Source organism: Passer domesticus, chromosome 11, assembly GCF_036417665.1.
Source record: "Passer domesticus isolate bPasDom1 chromosome 11, bPasDom1.hap1, whole genome shotgun sequence".
In the NCBI taxonomy this organism is placed as follows: Eukaryota; Metazoa; Chordata; class Aves; order Passeriformes; family Passeridae; genus Passer; species Passer domesticus.
Window position 1 is genome coordinate 22,912,842 of NC_087484.1, and position 25,433 is coordinate 22,938,274.

The window sequence follows — 25,433 nt, forward strand, 5'->3', positions numbered from 1 at the left end:
GTTGTGCGGTGCGGCCGGCGCGGAGCGGCCGCCCCCTCCCGTCCCGTCCCGCGCCGCGCCCGCGGGGCCGCGCACGCTCCCACGCACGCAGGCGCGGGCACCCGCACGCACGGCTCAGCCAGCGCCCGCCGCGCCGCCCGCACGCAGCGCCGCCGCTCACGGTGAGTGCGGGCCCGGGGCCGCGGGGGGCGCGGGCGGCCAGCCGCCATCCCGGGACAGGTGCGGGCCGCGGGGCCCGGCCCCGCCGCGCGGCCGGCGGAGGGGAGCCGGCTCCGGCCGTAACAGGTACCTGCGCAGGGCCCGCGGCCTCCCCGCGCCGCGCTCGGGGCACGGCGGGGCCGGGCGCTGGCGGCAGCGCGGCATCGTCCGGCTGCGAACTTGCCGGGAGCGCGGCGCGGCGTCGTGAGGGCTCCGGGCGCGCTCGCCGCGGGGCGGGGGCCGGGCGGGCCCGGTACCTTTGTGAGCCGCGGGCAGCGGAGCCGGCTCCGCGCCCTCCGGTGAGGCTGAAGGGGAGGAGGCGCAAGCGGGGCGTGCGGGGCTTTTCTGCATCGTCCGGAGCCGTGGAAGCAGCAGCCGGGTGGCGAAAGGTGAAAAGTCGGGGGTTCGATGAGGGCAGCCAGCCCGCTCTGAGGGGCAGATCTTGTTCCCATAGCGTGTCCGCACGGCCGTGGAAATCAGGATAAGAACGTACATGTGCTGCGAAGGAATGCGCAGTTTGTCTCGCAGCGTTTGCATCGATCTCTGGGTTTTTGCATTCATCCCTGTGAAGCGCGGTTTGTTCTCGAGTGCTGGATGGCGGTGTGCGTGTTCCCTCCTGCGAGCAGGCTTTCTGTCGGCTCCGGTGCGATTTTGCTGCAGGATGTGCAATTGTCAGCGTCACGAAAAGTTGCAGGCGGGTAGAACGCAGCCTCTCCTGCGCCTTTGGGGTGGTCATGGCACACTTTAACTCTGGAACGGAGGAGGGCTCTGGAGGCTTTGGGAAATTCTGTGTTCCTTGTGGTCTGCGACAGTTTCATGTTATTCCAGAAGGTAATAGGGAATAAATTGAAAATTAGTTTAATGAAAAAGTGCTTTATAGGACTTTAGGAAGAAGCAGAGCTCTGGGGCTAAATACAAGTTCGAAATATAATTCCTTCATGTAGTGAGGCTGTACTCTTCCAATTTGATTTTTTCCCCTGTTTCTCATAATTGATGAACTTCCCCTAAATTTGGCGATAGACAGGCTTCTATGACTCTTACAGTAAGGACTTGGTGATTTGAGGACTTGTTTGAGGTGAGGATACCCACAGATTCAAAGTTACACAGGAGATGCAGGGATTGGAGCTGGCAACCTCTATCCCCTTGTGCCATAGCAACAACAGAAATTGTAGGCTTTGAGAAATACTGTGCAGTTTGTTTAATGTTTCTGTAAGTTGGAAGGGGGTTTTTTTAAAGAAAAGAAGATTTTGGTAATGTTCTGGGATATTTTGAAGACTAGAGCAATACCACAATGCACAAATAAAGTTGCACCACAATCGGGATCTTCGTGTTATGTTTTTAGTGTAGGTTTTCTTTGTGTGAATGCCATGTGAAACTGTTGAGTCTTTCACATCTAATCACGTTGTCTCCATCCTTACTGACACACAGGTAGTGTTGGTGTTAATGTAGGTGTATTTTACGTAGGAAAAAACCCTTCACAAACTCTTGGTGTAGATCAGGCTTGCAGGTGAGAGTTGTATTCACTAGAAAGGATTAAAAAGCCTAAACTGCTCCATTCCTGTTTTAGCCTTAGGAAAGAAGGCATGCACACAAAACGTAGAGTGCTTGGAGGTGTCTTATTGTTTCTCTGTGATATCTTGTAACTCAAGCAGGGGAGGAAGACTTGCATGGGAATGAGAGTTCCAGCTTTGTGTTTCACTTTGTGTGTGAGCTTTGAGCAGAGTTGTTAGCTGTGCTTTTCTAGGCTGTGGTTCTGCAGCCTCAGTCTGTGCTGTCACTGTCCAGTCCTGCTCCCTTCCTTGCTCTGGAACTGGTCTTGGCCATCGGGGGATGTGTCTCAGTTCTCTCAAGCTGACAGATGGAAACTTTATCCAAAATCCAAATCCTTTATCCAGAATTCCTCCAGCAGAGCCAGAACCCTGGCAGGCAGTTTATCTGCCCTAGCCTGGTGAGGGGTCCCAGTGCAGGGATTGCTGCATGGCACTTCTGTGAGCACTGATTCCAGCTGCCATAAACCCCTGCCCTCACCTGAACAGGCTTCCCCTCCTTCCTGGGAAAATGCAGTGACTTTTTTTGAGGTCTTTGGATGAATAGAATTAAGTAAGTACTACCTGCTGGTACCAGTACAGCATGGGATGCCTTGTCTTGGTCTTTATAATATAAGCCCCCCTTTTTTAACTGGTTGTGAGAAAAGTGCCTGTTGTTTGGCCTTGGATTTGCATCAAATGGCCTGTTTGGGGCTGAAGGTTTAACAGAACATAGTGTAACTGAGACTTTAATTGTCAGTTATTTGAAGAGCTGAAGTGTCATGAACTGTTTTCTTTGTTACTTAGCAGTGGAAATTACTTCTTTTACATTACCAGGCACTTATGTATTTTACTTGTATTATGCTTTGACTGGAAGTCAAACGGGTAAAATGTGGAGTGTTATTAAGATGGTAAGTAACTTAGCAAATGCAAATTGGGTCATTTGTACAATTTCATGGCAAATGACATTCTGAAAGTGTTCCAGAATGGATCCATGTTAGACACTGCAGTGACTTGGTGTGTGTGAGTCTGCTTGAGATCCTAAAAGGAGAGCATTGCTGGGCCACAGTAGTGTGTTTCAGCCGAGGTACTTGGAGATTCCTCCCCAGCTCTTGTGATGGAGTTGTCATCAAAAGAGCATTAAATGGCATTTGGTAGATCTTATTCTGAAAATACATGTGTTGCAAAGGAATGTGCAGTTTGTCTCCCAGTGTTTGCATTGATCCGTGGGTTCTTACATTCATCTCTGAAATGATTTTTAGAAGCAGAGTTTCCTAGAAGCATGTTGTCCTGAGTGTTTCAGGAAAAGCTGTGTGCAAAAGAGATCCAACCAGGAGTGCTACAGCATTAGCAGTGGTTGGCCTTTGTGCTCAGCTTCCCAAAACCTGGGTTTCAGAGGAGGATGGTTGTCCTGCTGTCTGCACCAAGATGAGATCTAACAGGCCTGATGGAAACTGAGTTTGATTGCCTGGCTTTAGCAAGAGTGAAAGGTGAAGGTTTGCACTTCCCAGCATCCTTGTGCACTCTTTAATCAGAGCATCTTTAATAAGTATGATTGCCTTCATTTCAGCTGAAAGGGTAATTCGTATACAGTTAGCTCTGTGCAATTTATATACAGATGATGCACTGTAGACACTTATTTGCATACTCATTAACATGAGAATGCTTTGGAGGGAATGCCAACAAAGCAGTTGAAAGACACGGATTCTTTAGGTTCCCTTTATTCCAATCCTCCCTAGTGTTTGATGTGGACTTGGGGCATTCCAGGGAAGTGGACTGCAAGGTTCCACATCTCCGTGTAACAGATTCCCTTCCAAGTACAATTACGGTAAGAGTGGGATGATTGCAACCACTGGGTAATACTACATAATTATACTTACACATGTTGGGTCCTTCAGAGCAGACCTGAAAAGAATTATTTTTAATTAGAAGTGGTCTGACATTTAGTCTGCATTACAGACTGTGAGCACTTTGTGTAGGCTGGTGGCTCTGACTTGTCTGTCAGTGGTGAAAGTACATCCCTGTCCCACCAAAGTTGAATTAATTTGTGTGTGTGTACACATGTGAAGTTGGATTCATTTGTAGTGGAAGTGAACTGGGTTTTTCCCCCCTTACTGAAGTGGAGTTCCTCTCTGTCAGTCTGTACTTCCTTTGAGATCAGGTCTGTGTTGTCTGACATTTTCTATCCATTTCCTCTACCTCTTCATTTTTGCGTGGCTTCTCTTTAGGCCATCTCCCACAGTGTATGTCCATGTGTTGTTCTGCAGTCCTTGTCTACTGATATTTCTAATAGTTGGAATTTTTTTGGTGTATTTTGCCTAAATGTTCACAGAAGGCCCTTGCTGATTTTCCACCCGACAGTTCTTTTTGTTCACTGCCATTCAGAATGGTGAGACAGTTCCAGAGATTTTTCTCCTGATTGCTGTAGGGACTACAAGGAGGAGCAGCACATTTGTGGGATATGAGGCTGTAGGAGAGCACTGTGTTATTTGAGTGGAAAGGTTTAAGGCTTTAACCCCGTAAGTGGGAAATGCTGAAACAGAGGTGGAGCTTGAGCCCCTAAGGATTTTGTAAATTTAGAGACAAAATGTAACAAAATGTTTCAATCAGCATTGAAAGAGAAGCAGAAATGCACATGAGAAGAAAGTGCAGGGAGGTATAAAGGGAACAGATTGAAAGTTTTCAAGTAAGTGAGAATTAGATTTGAGGGAGAAGGATACACTGAAGAAAGTATGGGAGAAAAGAGCAGCCTTGCTAAAAGAAAATGCAGAAAATGCTGGTCCAGCAAAATACACCTGTTGATTATGGCACAGAGTTAATGCTGCTAAAACTCCACAGGGCTTCAGTGGAATATAGCACTTTAAGCACTATATATAGCACTATAAGCACTTTTTTATTCTTGAAGTATAGCGTGCTGTAGAACATTTTCAAAGAGATTTGTTTCAAATGGCTCTAGATGTGGGTCAGGTGATTAAAACATGCTGCTCTGGGGAACTTTATTCATCCTAAGTGATGTAAATGGCAGCTTGTTTGGTTTGTAACTCAGTGGATTCTGTTTTCTTGATGTGTAATCACATATGGATCTGAACAAAAAAGGCAATTCTTTGTTAGTTAGAATTGTGGGAAAGTGAAAGGAGGAAGTCCAAGGAACTCATGAATCTTGTAATTGTCTTATATTGACTTGGAGTGTTTTATGAAACCTGATTATAAACTTTCTGACAGCACTTACTGATTCCTAATTTTGACAAATGGCAGTTTTATATCCGTTGTGTACCAGGTGCTGCTAATTCTCTTGGCACAGAGCTGGTTTTAGTGTTCCTTTAAAAAGCAAACTATTTGTGCTTTATAGAGTCACTTGCCCTGGGTTTATCAGTGCAGCTATACTGATAAACTCCACTTGGATTCCTGCCATAACATATCCTGGAACTAAGGTAGTGCATGTGTAATTAAACTTCCTTGTTACCTAAATTTTATTTACAAAATTTCCTTAAACTGTGTTTAACTGCTTAACATCCAGTTGGTTTAAGTTAGGCAGCATCTCCAGATGTAGAAGAGGAAGTTCAAGTGTCAGCTATTAGCAGTTAATAAGAAAGACACTCTCTGAAACCAGACTTTCTGTCTTGGGTGCTTGCAGGCAGAATCATTGAATGTCCTGAGTTGGAAAGATACACAGGGACAATCAGTCCAGCTCCTGGCCCTGCACAGCACCCTAAGAATGGCACCATGTCCTGAGAGCTCAACATTCCTTGAGCTGGGTCAGGCTTGGGGCTGTGAGCTCTGCCCTGGGGAGCCTGCTCAGTGCCCAGCCACCCTATTCACATATCACTGTAAACCTCCCCTGTGAAGTGGGAGGCCTGTGTATATCTATCTACCTATATATGCAGAAAATCAGATGATTGAAGATACTGAGCTTTAAATATGAAGATTTTTTCCTAAAATACTGGAATAGTTGTTACAAACAGCATTTCTGTATGAGGCACTTGAGAAACATCTTCAGTGCAATTTTCTTTTCCTTGGTGTTTGCATACAAAGTTCTTTTTAAAACAGGATTTGGTTTTATTCCTGTGGGTGATGCTGGCTGTCAGAGCCTGGTTTTTGTGTGAGTGCATCATTCAGAAATGACTGGACAAGACTGTCAGTTTGTCATAGGCTCTGAAGAACTTGGCAGGAAGTAAACAAAGACAGAGATGTGGGCTGGCTGGCTGAATGCACAGTTTTGTGCCACTTGCTTCTGTAGCAGTTGAATGTTTGATAGTAAAGGACTGGGATGCCAGGCTCCAAGTGCCAGTAAGTATTTATGAGTATTTATTTGCATCCCTTGGCTGGAGGCTTCAGGAAAGAACTGGGAAGAAAGCAAGGTTGGTAGATGGCAGAGAGATGCTGAGTGATTGATAAAGGCAGAGAGATGCTGAGTGATTGATAAATGGTGGGGAGGTGCTGAGTGATTGACAGATGGCAGGAGGAGAGAAGTCCAGCACAGGAGAGCCCCTGCAGTGGGTTTGGATCTGCACACCACGGGGGAGCTCTGGGCTATGGAAATATTTTGAAAGCGTGCTCCACAACAGGGAATGTTTCATTCCTGAGACATTCTCTGGCTGATTGAGGGTTGGGATGCTTTGAAACTTCTTCCTGCAGTGATTCTTTCCTGCCTTGTAGCTACAGCTTTAATGTTGAGAAGTAGTGGAATTGCTGCTTTTTCATTTGTTACATTTTCTTCCAGTATGCTTCCTTGTTTCCACTTTCATGTTAGTTGTTGAGATTTCAAGCTTTCCCTGTACTTTAGTAAATACTGATTTTCTTTTTCTTTATTTCCTGATTCAGTTACTGAAATCATGAATCCTGTGTATAGCCCTGGATCTTCTGGGGTTCCCTATGCAAATGCCAAAGGAATTGGTTATCCAGGTAAGCAGCTCAGTTTTCTGGTGAGTTTTGGTTACACTGCTCTTTGCTCATGGTCAAGATGGAATAGTCACTTATGAATGCCTTCATGTAAATCTGTTTTGGGATTGGGGCGAGGTTGCTTTTAAATTTAAAAAGTGACATTTCAGGAGTGATGTTATTTCTTCTGTTATATTTCTAACTTCAGTATCTCTTCCAATGCAGCTTATTTTAAGAGTTCTAATAATTACGCCCTGCAAGAAGAGGAGGCAATCTATTTCTGCTGCCAGTTGACTGGCACTGTTAACCTTTCTATCCTCTAATTCTTGTTCATGCTGTCTGTTCTCTGACTGCCCAAAGCATGGCATCAAAGGTGGCACCAAGAAAATGGCCAAAAATGTTTTTGAAACAAAAGTACATTTAATTTCTTGTTTTATCTGCTTCTCGTTGACTTAGAGTTTTTCATTAGGTTTCCCCTGCCTATCTCCTAATGTATGTGCAAGGAGGCTTCATTTCTGATGTCTCCATAGTCTAAAAGTCAAATGAGGCAAAATTAGATTTGGACAGAACTTTCCAGGAAGGCTGAGGGGAAGCCTGTGTGCCTCTGGGAGACATTTCAAGCAGCATGTCTTGATGCTTTTTTTTCTGTTATCTCTGACAGAAGGGAGTTTCCATCCTGGGAGAAGCTGCAGGGTCTTTTCTGCTCAGCTTTGTATTTCATAAAAAGTCAAACTTCTTTAGCTTTTACAGGGAGGCAGTTTTGTGATTTAGTTGGTGTCTGTGTTGAGAGGCAGAAATTATTCTGTGCTGTTACTGTTTATGTTCTTGGTAACTGTACTATATTTTCCTACTGGTATTTACCATTCTTAAATCTGTTTTTCACCTTGGGTAATGCACTAGAATTTGTTTTCCTGTTCTACTTTTCTTAGTTCCTCCTTCTAAATAGTCCTGCATGAATGAATTCTGTTTATTGGCTTGATTGTCTCAAAAGCATTTTATTTTTTGCTTTTCATGTTCCTCAAACTAATGTACCTTCCTTGATTTCTACAGCATTTATAAGGGAAACACAAAATGTGTTTAAATGTTTTTAGGTCTGTTGAGTGACTGGAATGGTGCAGTAGTAAATGGTAAAGCTGACACTATGTAACCATAAGTCCTGCATGATGGTTTTACTCTCTGAGTTATCAAAGCTGTAGTAATCTTATAATAAGGCAAGCAGCAGAGGCTTACTAATTAATATAATGTATGGACAGTTATTTCTGTATTTATAATAGATGGCTTTTTGCAGCCTTTCTTATGTTTTAGATAAAGATTATTTTGGATTATTATGGATTATTTGAATATAACTTCATATCTTTTGCTCAATTCATTTTCTTAACTCAAATTTGTATTAACCAGTTTCTGATTTGTGTTTATAAGCCTCTACATATTGTATTGAGGCTTTTGTCTATAAACCAAGTTGTACCTTAATTTAAGAAAAAATACTGTTGTAGATTCATAAGTAGCAGTTTAAACAATATTGCAATCTCTAATCTTTTAGTCTACTATTATATATACTAGACTATATATTAAATTATGTAAATACTTTATATTTGCCAGTCTGCATAACCAAAATATACGGAATTGAAATAAAATTGTTGCAGAAGTGCCTTAAATGTCATGCTGCAGTGTGGTTACTTAGAGTTCTCCCTTGCAGCAGTCAGTTGGTCAGCTCATGCAGCTGTGACCCTTAAATTCAGCTTAGTCAATAATGTGTTACACCATTAGATAGTTTGCTGAGCTGCCTGGTCCAGGCTTTAAGGTTGTGGGATAGATACAAAGCACATTCTCTAAAATGAAAAGTAGACTTGCATTTTAGGATTTTTTTTTAAATGATGCATGACTAAGTCCCCCTTCTTTGCTTCTCCTGATTTAAAAGCTGCAGATTCTCCTCTCCAAATCATTGCATTTACATGGGTTGCATGGTGATAGAAAGTGAGGAACCCAGCAGTAGGTGGAATGCATTACTGAAAGGCAATGTGTTTCTAAAGCTGTTGCATATTTAATAACTGTTTATATTATGCTACACCTATTTTAGGCTGTTGGATAGTTTGACATCAGCAAGAAATCAATATTCAAATGTTCTCATATGGATGGAAGTTCCCTGTAGAAGCTAGAACTGCTGCTTGTTGTAGTTACATTTTCCACAAATCACCTGTTTCTTGAGTAGCTCAGTGCTCCTCAGTGAAGCTGAAGCTGTGAAGAGGAAGGAAAGGACTGAAAATGTTTCCCACACACATTGTTGCAGATGTGTGGTGTGTTTGAGTAAGGTTAAGCTGTACTGAAGCTTTCCACCAGCAGCTTGTGAGTTTGAAAACTGAAGAGGTATTTACACTCTGAAAAGTTGTTATGAGATGTTGGAGATGTTATTTTTAACTCTGATTTTTAAGCCTGAGGCTTTTCTTAGTCTTCTCCATGCTGACCACCTAATAGTAGTGCCAAGTGTATGTCACTTGATATGTTTACAGAGTGCTGTACAAAACTGGGTTAGCATATAGAGTCCTGAGCTAAGTAATTCTTATTGTTGGGAGGAATTGCTGAGGACTCTGGGATTCATAGTGGAATAAAAACCCTTCAAATCTGAGCAGCAGTTTAAAACTAAGCTCTGAGTCTGACAGTGGGTATGCAAGCATTAATTGCCTTTTATCTGAAGGAGCTGAAATCTTTATAAGTAGAGAGCAGAATGAGGTAGTAACTCCATCTTTCTGAATACAGGCATTACTTGGTTTTACAGATTTGAATAATGTAAATAGGTTCTTGGGAAAACTAATAGCTATGATTAATTCAGAAATTTCACTTAATCTGAGCAAGCTTTGTGTTTTTCAGGTAACAAGCTTTTGCTAATGCTGTGCTGTGCCTTACACAGGAGTACATCACAGTGTTCTCTGGTGCAGAAGTGTTTCACTCATTTTTCAATACCTCTGTGAATCACTCATTACTGCTGTCACAGTGTGTGTCTGAAACTGGGGAGCTTGTTTGATACCCAGTGTAGTAGCAAATATATGTCAGATTCAGCAAGCAGTTTGGGCTGCTACTGCTTTGTACTTTCTACTTGAGATACCTCTGATCTGGAGAGTCAGAGTCACTCTAACTTCTCGGGATTTATTTCTGTGGAAAAGTCCATTCAGATAAGTACTGTATGTGATGCCTTTTGGGGGGCTACCTAGTAACAGAAGCCAGACTGTTAAGGCAATAAAAAGCAGTTCTATTTATTGAAGGGCCTTCAGGCACATTTTGGGCAATTGAAGCCCCCCCAGGGGCTACACCCAAAAATGGAGCATGGGTCATGGGTTTTCACACTTTTGTATGTTTGGTCCATTTGCATATTGGGGGTTAATCTTCAATTACAGCTTCAGGTAATGAAGTCATTTACCCCCAGTTTGCTCCCCCAAACTCAATTTTGTTCACATCCCTTGGGAAGTGTCTTTGATTCCTAGGCCTGGAGAGGAATTGTTGTGTCTGACCAAAATGTGAAGACAGTAGCTAATGCTCTATATGGAGCTTAGAGTTAGAAAGTAAAGAATTGCAGGATTACAAATACATTAAAAACACAAAAGCTAAAATCTTAAGGCATTGTTTGTGTGTCACACCGGGGGGAGAAGTGCAGGACAGTTACACAAAACTTGGTTTTGCAACTAACTTAAGAGTTACTTGGCCAACGGAGATGGCAGGAAGAGGGGTGTAAGAGAGAATGGGCTTGTGAAACCATAGCTGTTCTCTTCACTTAGCATTCATCTGCAGGGGGCTTGGGAGAGGAGGATTGCAGTGTGTTATGTGAGGAGCTGTGATTGAAGGCTGCTTGCTTGCCTCAGTTAAAGCATGTGCAATGAGAGCTTTGAGAGTAAAGTCAGTCTAGAAGATAACTGTGGTGTGTTCTCTCCTAGCTGGCTTCCCAATGGGCTATGCAGCGGCTGCTCCTGCCTATTCCCCCAACATGTATCCTGGAGCAAATCCTACCTTCCAGACAGGTACGTGGTCTCACAGCAGGAAACTGACCTTTGCAAGTGGTCAGAAGCAAGAGCAAGGGCTCACAAAAACACTTGTACTGTGGGATGAGTTTTATATTACCTTGAACATGACTCATAAGGAATCATCTGATAAATTAAAAATATTATAATCTGAAGTCACACTGCATGCACCTTTCAAGGAGGGAACAGCTGTGGTTTTAGCTGTTTTTTTCTGTATTTCCAGATTATCCTTGAGGTTTGCATTGCATTTCTCTTCACTGCTACTTTCATGGCTCTGCTTGCTTTGCATCCTTCTGGTCATTTCCAGATTCCTGCTTTTTCTTCTGTCTGTTATCCTTAAATTTTTTCTTTTTTATCCTTTTTTTAAGTTGTATCTTTGCAAGTTCAACTTGCTGGCTTCTCTCTGCCCTTAGGATTGTCTTGCACAAGCTGAGGGTCTGGAAAGCCTGGTTGCTGGGTAAAGCTGATTCACCATTGTGGATGCAGGGCAAGGACTTAGGTTGCTGCACTTTCATGTGTGTCACTTAAGGAAGGGAATGGGATGAGCCTAGGAAAAGGTGGGTGGGAAAACAGACATGAAGAACAAGGCACTCACCAGAGTTATTTTTGTGTAGTTCTGCTTTCACTAGTAGAACATGATTTTAATGTGCTAATCCTTGAAACAAAACTGAAGCTGGTAGTGTTTAATTTCCACTTAAAGCAGGAGCATGCTGATACAACAGTATTCTCCCTATAGTTATTTTGTATAGGAAGGAATTCCTTACATTGCTTTGGTAATGCAAAGCTGGGCATCCTCAGAACTCTTCCACTTCCATGTATCATGCCAGTTTTCCAGAGCTACATGTGGCACATAACCAAGTTTGTCCCTGAATGCCCTTGTGTAATTCGTGGCAGTAGGAAAGGATACTGCTTGAAATTGGGAAGCTTATGCTGTGGGAGCTTGCTTGGCATTGAAGTTGTGTTCATAATGGATGGACTTCATTAACTACCAGGAGACTCTTCAGGACGGCAGCAATTACCGAGACAAAAGACTCATGTAAAATGTTTGCCTGCAGAACCTGTTAAAAGTGTGTAGATTTCCTTGGAACTGTGTGAGATTCTGTTGGTACAACCTCTGTCACTGTTCAGTTTGCTGCTTATAGGCAGAGTGAGTGCAAACTCACACTTTGTCTGGTCTTTGGCCTTGAATTTAAAGTAAGGAGACAGATTAATGTTAGAGGTTCTAGAAACTAAAAAAAATGCTGGGTATTGCCACTGTGCCAGTATCACATCTGGGGATGCCAGCTTGCATCTGCACAGGATTGCTCCAGGACTTACCCCAAGAGCCACGTTCAAGGGAGAGCAGTTCCCATCAGGGTGGAGCTCTTTTATTATTGGCTTTATTGCTGTCAGGCCCTTCAGTTTCACTGCCTTCTGTGCTGCCCTGCATTTATCCTGCAGCTGTGCTGAGGAGGAGCTGTAGGCTTTGATCCTAGGAGCAGGTAACTGAAGGTAGCTCCAGTCTTAGGACAGGTTGCAGTTTGCAAATCCTGGTGCAGGAAGCTGAGGGTAAGCTGCATGGAATCAATTTAACAAATCATGGGAATTCTGGCAAAGATTAGTCATGTTGTAATATTAGTTTTCATTATTAATCTTGGAATATATCTCATGCTGTATACCAAAGTCGAAGAAAGAAACTTTTAACTTCTAAGAAAAAGCAATAAAGATGCATAAAAATCATATACTGTCATAGAATGTCATAATTTTTTTAAAAACTACTACTGTTAGTAGTAGTTTTTAAAACTACTGTTTTATTGCTGTTGAATAGGAAGTACACTTTTATTTCAGAACTAAGAATAGCTTTCATTTTTAGCTGCTCTTCAAGCTGTGAACAAAAGTTCAAAATGTACAGACCTCTAATTCAGGCAGATAACAACTTGGAGTACTTTGTCCTAACAGCTGGGATGTTTTTATATCTTTTTTTAACCTTTCTGATGTAACAGCTTGTTTGTAGAATCAAAGCTTTTGTAAATTCATATTACACAGCAGTATTTGAATGTGCTGTGCCACTGCTGTTACAAAAGGGTGCTTTTTTACAGGTACCTGTCTTTACTGTGGTTTTGACTTCTCCTGTCATTTACTGTTAAGGTCTTTGTTCCATATTATGGAGAAGAAAAGATGAATGCAATGTCAGAATACCTCTTGTGCAGATTTACCACTTTGCAAGAATGAAAGAGAAATTGCCTGTGCAGCTGCATCAGTGGGTTATTGGAATGAAAGTGGCTTCACTGAGGACATGGTTGTAGTGATTCTTCATGTTCAGCATTTTGTAGCTGGGGTTTTCACCACAAATAGCTCCCCATACTAATAGAAGTTACTTCCTCAGCATGCTGGATCTGTGAAATACTTAGGATCTCTAAAAGCAGGAGTTCAGAGTAAGAGCTGTGGTACAGCTTTTTTAAAGGTAAAAATTCTATTAAAAAGAAACAGTCAACCTATTTCTTTGTTAGCTAAGCAGCTTTTAGTTTGAAGGGTGTCATGAAATTGCAAAGAAGCCCAGACTTCTTCAAGAAGAATGAAGGTCATGTGTCATCATGCTGTTTGCACAGACTGATTTTTGACAGCACAAATGCCACAAATTCTCTCTGCTATGCAACTTCAGATCTGTTCTCTGTATTGAAGTCAGTTTTTAAAATCAATCTAATCTCTACTCTGATACTCTTTTTTTTTCTGTAGTTACCAAGTGTCTGTTCTTTCTTGCACTGCCCTGGTACTAGTTTATTCAATTCCAGCTACCTATGAATTGTGGACGTTGTGTCTCCCAGTGTGGTAGACCTGCACAAGATGCAAGATCTTTTCATAGCAGCACAGGCAAGAGCCTTGATGCTTTCTCCAGACTTGGTCATGCCTGTTGTGTGCTGCCCTGAATGTTAAAGCTGTTGGATGCTGCTGCTGGGGGGTTCATATTCCCACTCTGGCCATGGAATAACCTTGGGAGTGTAGCATGCAGAAACATTAGATATATTATAGAAAATATATATATCAACATTATATATAGATATATATCAATATATCAAATCTCCTCCATGCCTCTTCAAGCCCTTGTTCTGACCCCGAGACCTTGTCTGATGAGGGCTGGAGAAATGATGGAAAAGCTGTCTTTGGGCAGTATGAACCAGCAGTTATCCCTCTAAAAATTCCACAGTTCCAAACATTGACAAAGGCAGGCTCATTTTGGGGACCTTGTAATAGGAATGCCAGCCACATTCTGATGGCATCTGAAGTAGTATAAAAACAATTCTTAGGTAATGTTTAAGGATATGTCTACATGTATAATACTCAAAAAGAAGATTTAAGGATCTTAGTGCCTTCCAGGTTGAATTTGCAGTTGCACTGAACTTTGCAGTGTTTGTGTTTTAAAAGTACAGCATTTCATGTTTATTTTAGCCAGTTCAGAAAATGCCAGAAAATAAATAGAAATAAAGGTAAGTTGAAGTAGAGGTTACAGGTTTTGTCTCTGCTCTCTGAAAAGCCATCATGAGGTTCATAGATGATTCTGGCTTTGGAAATTCTTACTCTTGTGCTGTATCATCTCTTACAGCAGGTTAGTTGACTGTTACTGTGTTTTGCCAGTATGATTTGGGGGTGTGTGGAGAATTGACTGACACATGTGCCAAGTCCCCCTATGCAGGGGTGCTGCCTAATATGCCAAATCCTGGTATTTAATGCGTTATTATGAAAATGCACTTTTTGCCCCATATCCATAGAGTTGAAAAATAAATTGTGCAAGTATACACTTGTTATAAAGTGAAGTTACCTTTTACCTTAGTTGACACAACCAGCCTGCTGCCAGTGTTAGGCAAATGACAGACCTTGTGCCTGGGTATTGGGACTACATGAAGTACTCCCATGCAGCTTATGGAGTGGGGGGATATGAAAACCATTGTGGCTGCCCTCGGGAAGATAAGTGTGGAGTGTTTGAATGCAGTTTGCTTTGTTGCAGGTTACACGCCAGGCACCCCGTACAAAGTGTCCTGTTCACCCACCAGTGGGGCCGTGCCGCCCTACTCGTCATCCCCCAACCCCTACCAGACTGCTGTGTACCCAGTCCGAAGTGCCTACCCCCAGCAGAACCCATATGCACAGGTAGGTGGGTGCCTCTGTGGGCACCTCTGTCATAGCTCTGTGAACTCTTAACTTTTCATCTCATTCATTTCTCTGCGCATTGGGAGGATTTTTAGCTACCTGCAGTAAGAATTCCTAATGCACTGATTTAGTGTGTGCTCAATTTTACATCCTTTGTTGCCTGACAGTTACTCAGCGCTTACTGATAATGTGTTCACTCTTTGAAGAGACACTAAATTCAGCAGTTATGAGAACCTGCTGGGTCCTATAACTACCAGTATCCTGGGGGTTTTTTTGTAAAAAGTGTCATAATTTTTGTTACAAAGTTTCTGTTGTAATTTCACTTGGATTTACCAGGTCGCATGGTACGGAAGCTGTTGAAAACTATTACAAAGGATAGAATTAGGACACTTCAGTAAATATTATATTTTAGGGAAAAGTTGGCCTTCTTTGTCTAGTGGGAACTCACCTGGTACGTAAACAGTAGCTGAAGAGGATTAATAAGCATGTAACAAGTTTTATTCAGTCTGCTTAGTGTACTTGGATTTGCCAAAAACATTGTATTCTTCTACTGAAAGCAACTGAATAAAAAGTTGTAAAATAATGAGAAGTTCTGTCATGGATTAATATGTGAAAGGGATCAAAAGGAAGGGAGTGAATGACGCATGAGCCCTTATTGTTGAAGATACAGTCAGCATCTACTAAGATCCCTACTTCACATGTTATCCTAAATGCCTTAAAAAGGGATAAAATGTTAAATTGCAAGTGAAACACAATTGTAATCGTTACAGTAAATGTTTCAGCTTCTGCTCTGTAAATTCATTGCATTTAGAGTAATACTCTTATTTTATCATACATTTGTGAAAGAAGCTCTCATTATCTTCCCCAGCAGATACACTGTATTTACTTCACACTCTGTTTTTTCTCCAACAGCAAGGCACTTACTACACACAGCCTTTGTATGCAGCACCACCCCACGTAATCCACCACACCACAGTCGTGCAGCCCAATGGAATGCCAGCAACCATGTACCCTGCTCCGATCCCGCCGCCCCGGGGGAACGGGGTCACCATGGGCATGGTGGCTGGGACCACCATGGCAATGTCAGCAGGTGGGTGCAAGCACACCAGGCTTCTGCTCAGTGGAGCTCTCCTTGGAGCCCAGGGGGAGCACTGTGATGCCACAGGTGCGCTTGACAAAATCATGCAAATGTCAGTTCAGAAGGACTTGTGCAGGTCGTGTGTCTTCACAGAATTCCCAAAACTACCAGGTTGGAAGGAGCCTTCAAGATCAAGTCCAACCCATGCCCCAACACCTCAACTAAACCCTGGCACCCAGTGCCACATCCAGGTTTTTTTTAACACATCCAGGGATGGTGACTCCACCACCTCCCTGGGCAGCCATTCCAGAACTTTATCACTTTCTGTGAAAATTTTTTTTCCTAATATCCAACCTATATTTCCCTTGGCACAGCTGGAGGCTGTGTGCTCTGGTTGTGTCAGTGCTGCCTGGAGAAAGAGCCCAGCCCCAGCTGAGCACAGGCACCTTTCAGGAGCTGTGCACAGTGATGAGGGCACCCCTGAGTCTCCTTTTCTCCAGGAGAGCACCCCCAGCTCCCTCAGGGGTTCCTCTCAGGGTTTGTGTTCCCAGCCCCTCTCCAGCCTCGCTGTCCCCTCTGGATGTGCTCAGTGTCCCAAGGTCCTTCCCAAACTGAGGGCCCAGGGCTGGGCACAGCACTCAGTGCACTTCTGAGTGACTCCAGCTAGGTCAGGCTTTGCTCACCAGTGCATTGATCACCTCTGAGGATGGAGGTACCACATCCTCTTTTCAGAGTTAGTATTATGGGGCAGCAGTTTTTCTTCATATCTGTATGGAATATCCCTTAGTCTGGCACCCTTTGTTTCTCCTCGTACCAGTGCCAAGAGTGTGGCTTCCTCTTCCCACTCCTTTTCTCTGTGCCAATTGAAAGCAGCAGCCTCTTAGAGCTGAGGAAAATGCCATGTTCTGGGCTCACCCCTCATATCACAGACCTTCCTTGTCTTGAGATACAACACTTGATGTGTTTGTACTACCTGCAGGTCCTCTGTGTCATGGGGAATGGTTGGGGATGTCTACTTCCTATTGGCACAGTCTTTTGGTGGTGGTAGTGTTTTGGAGAGAATGGTGTTTAATCAATAATTCAGTGTCATCTCTGAATGTTTGCTGAGAGGGGGTATCATGGTTTGTTATTCACTGGGTGTTAACTCACAAAGAAAACTCCACATTCACTCAAGGGATGCTAATTTAAAAATTAATAAACAGCCATAAGTTTGTTTTGAGAGTCTGGTTTCTATCATGTCAAAGTTAAAATTTAATTTGAGAAACTTCAAAACTAGAGGGGTTAGGTGTCACAAACTGAGCTAACAAAGCTTTGTGGGGAAAGCCTATTTGTAATAATGCAAACATGAACTAATTTATTCTGATTTATCAGTCAAGTTATCTCTACCATCAAATATTCTTAATGGCATGTAAAGCCTGCTGTGGGGAGAGTTGCTTATGTTGCAGGGTTTCTGCTAGAGCTATTTTTGACTAGTGAATATCTTTGTATGCATGGGCCTAAACATCCACTGGGCTAAAATGGCCCTCAGCATAAAGGTTTGAAGAAGATTGGGACTGGAATGCAAAACAATACTGGTAATTTTGAAGAACAGTAAGTTGTAATTGTCTTTTAAAATTACTTAGATTTTTCTTCCCTCTCCTTTTTTTTCCCTCTCTAGTAGAATTTTTGCTTACTGAACAACTGTTCTCTTCATTGCAGGTACTTTGTTGACAACTCATTCCCCAACTCCAGTAGCCCCTCATCCAGTTACTATGCCCACGTATCGGGCTCCAGGAACACCAACCTATAGTTATGTGCCCCCTCAGTGGTGATCATCCTGGCAGTCAGTGTAAGTTGCATTGAAAGCAGTTAATCTTTATTACAGACAACAGCATTTCAGGTTCTTTGGGGGGTATTTTGCAATGCGGGGGTGCTTCTGCAGTAATCTAATTGAGCAGGAATACTCAAAAATCCTGCTGGGGTTTCTTGAGTGCTCTGTGTCTTCACAAGTCATGAATCATTTTCATGATGCATGACTGATAAATATGCCTTAAGTTGGCCTTATTTAAATATATCTGGAATTATATATATGCAGTAATTTGGAATTACTGGTAATTATTAAATTCAGCAGTACTGTGATTCCTGAATTGAATGTATTTGACTTTGTAGTCAAATTACCTGTGATTGGCTAAATATGTAGGCAAGGTGTTTTGCCTTGCTCAGAGGGTGAATATTTGTCACAAGCTGCTGAAACAGATAACCTTGAGATAATTTCATATATTCACTCCTGTTTCAGGTAAGTATCAGTTCATACTTCACGCAGTCAGCATGGAAAAAGCATTTTTAGTGTGAACCAAAATTTAGATCGTGGGTTTCAAGAAAAGGAGTTTCATTTTGAAATCTGCTATAAAGTGGGATGGATTTTGGGGCTGTAATCTATGTCAAACGGACATGAGGACTAATGTTTTTGTGATACCCACTTCATTTCTAGTTTGTTTGGTTATTTAGTATGAGTTGAAAACAGCTTCATTTGAATTAGAGACTTGTCAGACCAACTGAACTTAAAATTTTCACTTTTAGTCCATTTAGTTTATCAAAAAAGTGAACTTTGTTTTAACTTCCTCTGGATTTCTGTTTCAGCAGTTAGAAGTACTGAGTTCTGAGACTGCAGCTGCCCATTCCCTTTGAGTTAGTAGTGTAGCAGCCATTTCTCATTTTGCTGTGATGGTACACAGCTGTCTGCAGATCTGAAATGCTTCTCATGAAGTATTTCAACCAAGAGTCTCACACTACACAAATAAAAGAAGTGAAAATTATGCTGCTAATAAACACATGACTGCTGGTAATTAAATTTAGGATGAAATACCTTCTCAATATTCCATCTTGTACTTTAAAGACCATGGTGGTGCTGACAGAAAGCTGGACTGGATATGACCAGAGCAAGTCCATGTAGTGTGTTCTTATGTCAAAACGTGGCGGGATAACTGCTAGGGCAACATTTTTTAACACTTGGCATTTGTTGGTGTATGTGTTGCATGCAATGTTAGTGTGTTCTGCCACACCCAAATAGTATTTCACCTAATTGAGAGTATTTCCCACTCTTTTCTCCTTCTTAATGTAGGTTTAAAGATGGGAGATATGCAATCAAGAAATTGAGGTTTAAAAGTTGGTGCTGAAGCCCTCATGCCTCCAACCAGGACTTTCCTTCTGAATGCTTTCAACACTTGGCTAAACACTACTAATTCCTGATCACTGAAGATTTTCCAGTGCTGCATATCTTACATCTTGGAACTCCAGCAGTTAGTCTTAAAGCAAATCCTGTTTTGTGGACTGTCTTGCAATTTTTTAGCTAATTATAATGATAAAAAGGGAGTATAAATTTATTCTGATCCATATCTAGTTGAATGCATGTTAAAACACAAAAACAAAGCTTGCTCAATCTACCTGCAGTGACTGATGCAAAAACCATCATATGCAAATCCAAAGGAACCGAGAAGTATTTTACAACTTGTATCACTAATGCACTGTTGTAATGTATGCAGGGTCTGACAAGGTAGAATCATGAAAGTGAGTTTCTTTCTAGAATGCCATAACATACATTAGATGAGTACTTCAGCCTGTTTCAGGTTGTTGGAGTTGCCAGTTTAAAAGGGGCATATTTTTGTTTAAGTGATGTGTTCTTTTCAAATTCAGCTAATAAATTGGAGTGACTGGAAAATGAGTCAGGCAAGCTGTAGACATCCCGCACACCATTAGTTTACTTCATACCTTTTCATTTTCATTGTATGGAATCAGTGTTATACAGATGTTCTTAAGGATCAGAATTAAATGACGAAGGTAATGCTGTGTGTGCCAGTAAATAAGGCAAACTTCCTTGAGGCAAAACTGGCTCTTAGGAATAGTAGGAGGTGGTATCACCTGCAGAATGAATAGCATGTCCTGGGGAGATTTCTATCCAGTACTATCTTTCAGATAATGCAAGATGTGTCCAAGTGAGACTGCCACACAGACTGATAGAAAAACACTTCCTTTTAGTTCTCAGTTGAGCAAATTCGTGCTGTTTTTCCTAAAGAATGTTGTAGTCAGTTGAAAACATATGTGCAGTTGATCCAGCTTGCTTTCCAGAAACTTAAGAAGTGCAAGGGCTTTCTGCAACAGAGTTCAGCTGCATGTTATTCTGAGGAAAGCTTGTGTGCCTGATGAGTATGTTAAAGGGGAACAAATCATTTTAACACAATTTCCTTATTATCTACTTGCAGTATGGACTGTGGATACTCTGTAGTAGGGCTGCCAGAGTATAGAGGGTTTAAATAGCAGTTTCGTTTTGGGGTTTTTTTTCATGAAAATAATTGTAATTGAAGTAGGCGCCATTTGTTGGTTACAACCTTTTGATGTGTTTTCTTAGTATTTTCTTTTTTTTTACTTCCTAAATTGCACTTGGAAGCACGTAAAATAAGACTCGACTGCAGATTAGCATTTCATTGCAATGAGTCATTTGTGATATTCTTTCTTGCAACTTCAATTTTTAAAGTACCTCAAAGCAAATGCTGTGGGGATAAAGGGCTAGCCTTGGAACCCATTTGTATACCAAAATTCTTAAGGGGGAGATTTTAAATTTTTAAATTTGAATATTGCACATTAAAACCGAGGTTCTTCTTAAACCTGCTTGATTTACAGTTCCAGAAAGATGCAATTTTTTTTTATACATTCTGCCTGCAATAAATTATGCAGTAAATGGATATAAAATGTTGTTCCCTTTTAAGCATTTACACAGAGGTATATCAGGCTGTCTTGTTCTGTAGGTTAACTTCCATTCAGAATTAAATTTTTTGAAGTTGTGTATCTTAGTTATGCTTTGTTTTGGGGTGTTCTGCTCCTGTACAGGTTTGGCAGCTGATTTGGGGTAGCATCAGTGCTGGTTTAGTGCTGCCATCCCATTACTCTGCCCTGGTGAGAGGCTTGTGTACCTTCATACCCCATTGGTGGTTAGAGCCTTCAGTAACTTTATTTTTTACAGTAAGCACTCTCTGTATTTTGTACCCTTTTTTTTTAAATAAAGTTTAGGTTTATTTTGCATGAATCACTGTCAGTGGATGGCCCCCTTATTTCTAATGCCTTGAACATAACTATGTTGTTGGAATAAGTACTTTCAACCTTACTCATGAGCACTTACTGCAGCTTAGGGATTTCCATATGTTTTTATATGGAGCAGAAAATGATCCAAGACAAACTTAGTTGAATGTGTACTGCTTTGTTCAGTCTTGTGACAATTCCATGTGTGTGTTAGATTTGCAGCTGTGATCAGTCAGGTGTGGCAGAGCACAGTGAGCACCAACGCAGGGCCTCGTCCTGAGCTGAGGGCTGCAGCAGAGCTGTGTTGGGGAGGAGCTGTGAGGGCCAGGCTGGAAGTTTTGCTGTCTTCTGTCTCATCACCAAGAACTAAAGTCATAGGAGAGAACTCGCGTGAATGCTGCAATAGAGAAATAGTTGAGGAATGAATATAACTTCCTATATATTTGCTCTAACTTCAGATTCCTAAATGTCATCTTGGGATTGGTCTCAGTGTAGTATTCCATAACACTTAGGCAGTCTCACTTACTTGAGCACTTTTTTTTCTAAGTTGCATTATGGGATTCATCCAGGAGGGAGAAACTGTACCTTTTCCAAAGGTACTGCACCTTCCAGTGCCGAGCGACTCTGATCCTACTGGGAGGCTGGAGCTTGTCTCCAGGAGTTCTTCTGAAAAGTAACCAAAAGCACAGTGCAGGGGAAGGGGGAATATGTGTATATATAACTATCTCAGTGGTATTTTGTTGCAAATAGTAGAAAGCATGGATATAAAACTGCAGTGGGGGAAACTGTACATCATTAAATAGGCGTTTACACAGTGAGGGTCTTACGAAACATTCTCTCCTGCTTTTTATATAACATTCCCTATTTAGAATTCCTTTATAAATGAAAACGCAGTATGTGTTTGCACTAAAGCTCCTCAGCAAATTAAAAGAGCTAGTGCAGTAGAGACATTTCCGATCAAGCTTCTCTTTAAAAAAAGAAAACTTTTATGGCAGCTTTATATGATTAAAAAAAAATACTACTATAAACCTGGAACTGAAAATAACTGTTGCAGCAATAACAAAGAGAAGTCCAAGAATTTTTTTTTAAATTCAAATTTCAAGTGTTGCGTCTAGATAAAGTATTTTTTAAAAACCAAGGTATTCCCTATGTCAGTAACAGCTAATGAAGATGTCTTTTAAATGTAGCAGCAGCGAAAGAAAAATGGCTAATAATTGGTACCAAAACCACATAGCCCTGGTCAGTGTGGTGGTGGTTAACTAAACACCAGGAAGGAAAAGAGACAACCTACTGCTAGATGTTGCTTGTGCTTGTTGTGACCCTCTCCTGTTTGGAGTTTCTAGGAGACGTATAGAAATGCTGCTCAAGAAAGCTTCATTTTGAGTGTACTATGCAAGTTAAATGCTTAGATGCAGCTGTAGGTGAAAAAGTCTTTTATTTTCATTCTTCCTTGTATTGCTCCATCCACTGCTAAAGCTAACCAAACAAGAGAAGCAAACCACCACCCCTGAGTGCCGCGTGTGTGGCTGGTGTCAGGAGAGCTGATGGTACAGAGCTGTGCACCAGGGTTCTCAGCATGGGCTGCTCTCCTGGAGTGTCCTGCCTTCACTGCTCCTTGGCTGCTGAGGCAGGAGCATTGACTGGAATCGCTCCCCAGTGCTCCAGCAGTGTTCCACACTGTTCTTTGGGTTTGCTCAAATAGGTAAGCACGTCAGTCTGACACCACCACCTAACTAGGGCCAACAACTCCTGTGTGTGTGAAACCTCCCACCTTAGGAACGTGGGCAGTAGTGATGCTCCAGCAGGAGCTGGAGGCGTGGCACAGAGTAGAGCCTGTGGCTGTGCCTGCTCCGTGGCTGCCTGGGCTGGGTTTGTGCTCCTTAGGACACAGCCCCAGTCTGCCCCAGCTCTGTCAGTGCAGGTTCCTCAGCCCTGTGAGCCAGCCTGTGGCAAGGCTGTGAAGGACACGCCATGGCCATTTCAGCTCACTCGCCTTGTTCTCATTAGAAGTGTCAGTTTCTAATCCCGTGTTGTGTCAGTTCTGGGCTTCCTGCAGAGCCCCTCACACGAGGAGGTGCAATCCACAGGGCAGGAGCACCTGCAGCAGGCTCGGGCAGTTTGTGCAGGGCTGAGCTGGTTCCCTCTGCTGGGAGGACTCTGGGCAGGCTGGAGCCTCTGCCCAGGGTGCTGAGGGCAGGCAAGGTGTCCTGTAGGCACCAGAGGGAAGAGGAACAGTGGGGACAAGAAACCTTTTCTTGTGCAGGTTGCATATAACACTGAAACATCTGAATTTCACATGTAGTAAGGGTCCATTTGTGACTTTCACATCTGGACAATTTATGGGCCCTGAAGTTTCAACATCAAGAAAATGAACATGACTTTTCTAAACTGATTGTGACTTTTGGGCACTTAACAGGCAAACTGGGAAAGCTTTTTTAGCTGGCTGCTGTACAGACTTGTTTTAACTAGAAGGGATTTGTTAGTGGGTTTTTTTTAATTGTAATGCTATTATTGGCTGCCCTCCTGTCTTAAGATCTAAAAAAGTGAGTGCATGCAATGGAAGTACAAGAGGCCCCAGTAATAGTTCTCCATGTTTGTTATGAAATAGACACAGGTTTCCTTTCTATGACTTTTTTTAAGACTGTCTTAGGAACAGTTGTATTGGTACTTTTTTTTTAAGTTTAGGTCAATGTTGTCTTCCAGAATAAGTTTTAAGGCATCACTCACTCCTGCATTGAACTATTGCATCAACACAAAGAGTGGAGAGTCCATTCTGAGCCAGTTCAATTGTGAAAATTCATACTTTTTTATTTTTTATGCAATTCAATGAGTAGATGAGCTCAAGTTTAAATTCTTAAAAGCACGTTTATTGTAACAAGAATTGTTATGTATTAATACTTCAGTTTTCAATAAAGATTGACTTGTGTTGCTTATTGTGGTTTCTTTCCTACTGTCTTTGGTGACATCCTTCCAGAAAACATTCTGTGCTGGAGAACAGTATGATGCATTTAAACTCTTCAAGCTGATGGAATCTGGTGATTGATGAGGCAAAGCAAAATGTTGAAAGGGATGAGTGACCAGTAAGATTTCTTCAAGCCTAACAGAACACAGTGGCAAAGGCTCCCCGGTGGGGAATTAAGCTGCCCTAAGCTGTCCTGTCTGAGATTGTGGTGAACACGTTCAACCCTGCCTTGTTCCCTTTTGAGACATTTCTGCAGTTTGAGAGGTTTTATTTTATAGCTTAAAACAAAGGAAATGGAACAGATGTAAAATGTGACAATACTTAAGCATTTGCTGCATACCAAAGCCGTGCTGTTTGATTGGAGAGGTGACAGCCCTGAGCAGAAAGCTGTTAGAAATCAGTGTCTTGAGTGTTCCCCAGAAGGAAAGAGTGGAGTAGGTGTGAAGTGTGGGTAATTATCCTATTTCTTTAGTGTGTGGGTGGTTGTAAAGCTCTGGGGGAACAACTAAGCTGCTTGAACTAACTGGCTATTTTCATTTATTGTAGGTCTCCAAAAATAACAATAACTTACCTGGTAACCTTCTGGAAAAAAGCAACACATGTGGAAGAGGAAGGTGCAACGTGACTGCATCAATCTGCAGGAATAGTGTTTCATTGTCAGGTAGTTTTAAGTAGTTGAGCTTTTAAAATTGTAGCTGAGCAGAAGGGATGCTATGGACAGATTTATTTCTTTTCAGTGTGGTTTTCCTCAAGCTAATTGTTGGTCAGTTATCCTGGGATTGCTTTCATGATACAGGTAGATAGGTTTGGGAGTGTTTTTTGCAGAGCACTGCAGCTGATGAAAATTCATAATCTTCACCCAGTGGGTTGCTGAAATCTGGGATGCTATAAAGGGAAAAGCTGTTTTTCAGAATGGTGCTGATCACTCTCAGGCTAGAAGGATTCTGATGCAGCTGTTCTCCTGGGAGTCTGCTGCTGTGAAACCTGACCTTACACAGTATTCAACACCTGTAAGGACATGGTACTGAACTCTTAAGTCTCTAGATAATCTAGAGTTTCTTTCATGGTGGTTCTGAATGTATCTATGGAACTGCCAAAATGGTGGGTCAGTAATGGTTTGACTTTCCCTCTTGCCAGGTGGATTTTGCAGTGGCAATGTAATTAAGGTGTGTTACCCTCCCCTCGGTGACAAGTGGCTCCACTTGCTGTGGAGGAAAGAGCTCCCTCATTTAGGGACAGCTCTGAGCACTTGAGGACAGCCAGAGCCCCTTCCAGGAAAGTGTCGGCTCAGTTAGTGATTGGTAGAAATCAAGAAATTTTGAGTTTGAAGTTTTCCTGTTAATAATTACAGGCAAAACCAAAACTTGCTGTTTCTAACATCTTGCTTTAGATTCTGAACTCTGTGGCTTGCTGTAAACAAAGTCAGGTAACAGAAAGTTTCATTGGTAAGCTCCCTTGGGATCAGGAATGATGTACTTATTTAGGTGGGAATTTTTTTGTGTAGGAAATGTCAGTGTTGCTGAATTGCATGGGTAAAATGTCTGACTGTGTGTAGGAGGCTAAGTGCACTCCAGGATTTTATTTTAGTATCCATCAGGCTATTAGCT

The 25,433-nt window shown here is 42.1% G+C and overlaps 1 protein-coding gene across 2 annotated transcripts; it reads left to right on the forward strand.

The window, feature by feature from the left end:
- On the forward strand, nt 1-23,797 carry FAM168B (family with sequence similarity 168 member B). Of its 2 annotated transcripts, none has more exons than XM_064435814.1 (7): nt 1-161; nt 6,546-6,626; nt 10,526-10,609; nt 14,592-14,734; nt 15,647-15,824; nt 17,511-17,640; nt 18,913-23,797. In XM_064435814.1, exons 2-6 carry the CDS (start codon nt 6,557-6,559, stop codon nt 17,621-17,623), a joined length of 588 nt encoding a protein of 195 aa, XP_064291884.1. In that variant the 5' UTR covers nt 1-161; nt 6,546-6,556; the 3' UTR covers nt 17,624-17,640; nt 18,913-23,797. The 2 variants fall into 2 exon arrangements, with proteins under 2 accessions (XP_064291884.1, XP_064291885.1); XM_064435815.1 differs by lacking the exon at nt 1-161 and adding an exon at nt 267-285.
- Nucleotides 23,798-25,433: the final 1,636 nt, after the last annotated feature.

Bases quoted from the DNA above. Each gene is read 5' to 3' on its own strand.
- FAM168B (XM_064435814.1), top strand. From the start codon at position 6,557: ATGAATCCTGTGTATAGCCCTGGATCTTCTGGGGTTCCCTATGCAAAT. The intron at 6,627-10,525 runs GTAAGCAGCTCA...GTTCTCTCCTAG, and splicing joins CAAAGGAATTGGTTATCCAG to CTGGCTTCCCAATGGGCTAT. The intron at 10,610-14,591 runs GTACGTGGTCTC...GCTTTGTTGCAG, and splicing joins AAATCCTACCTTCCAGACAG to GTTACACGCCAGGCACCCCG.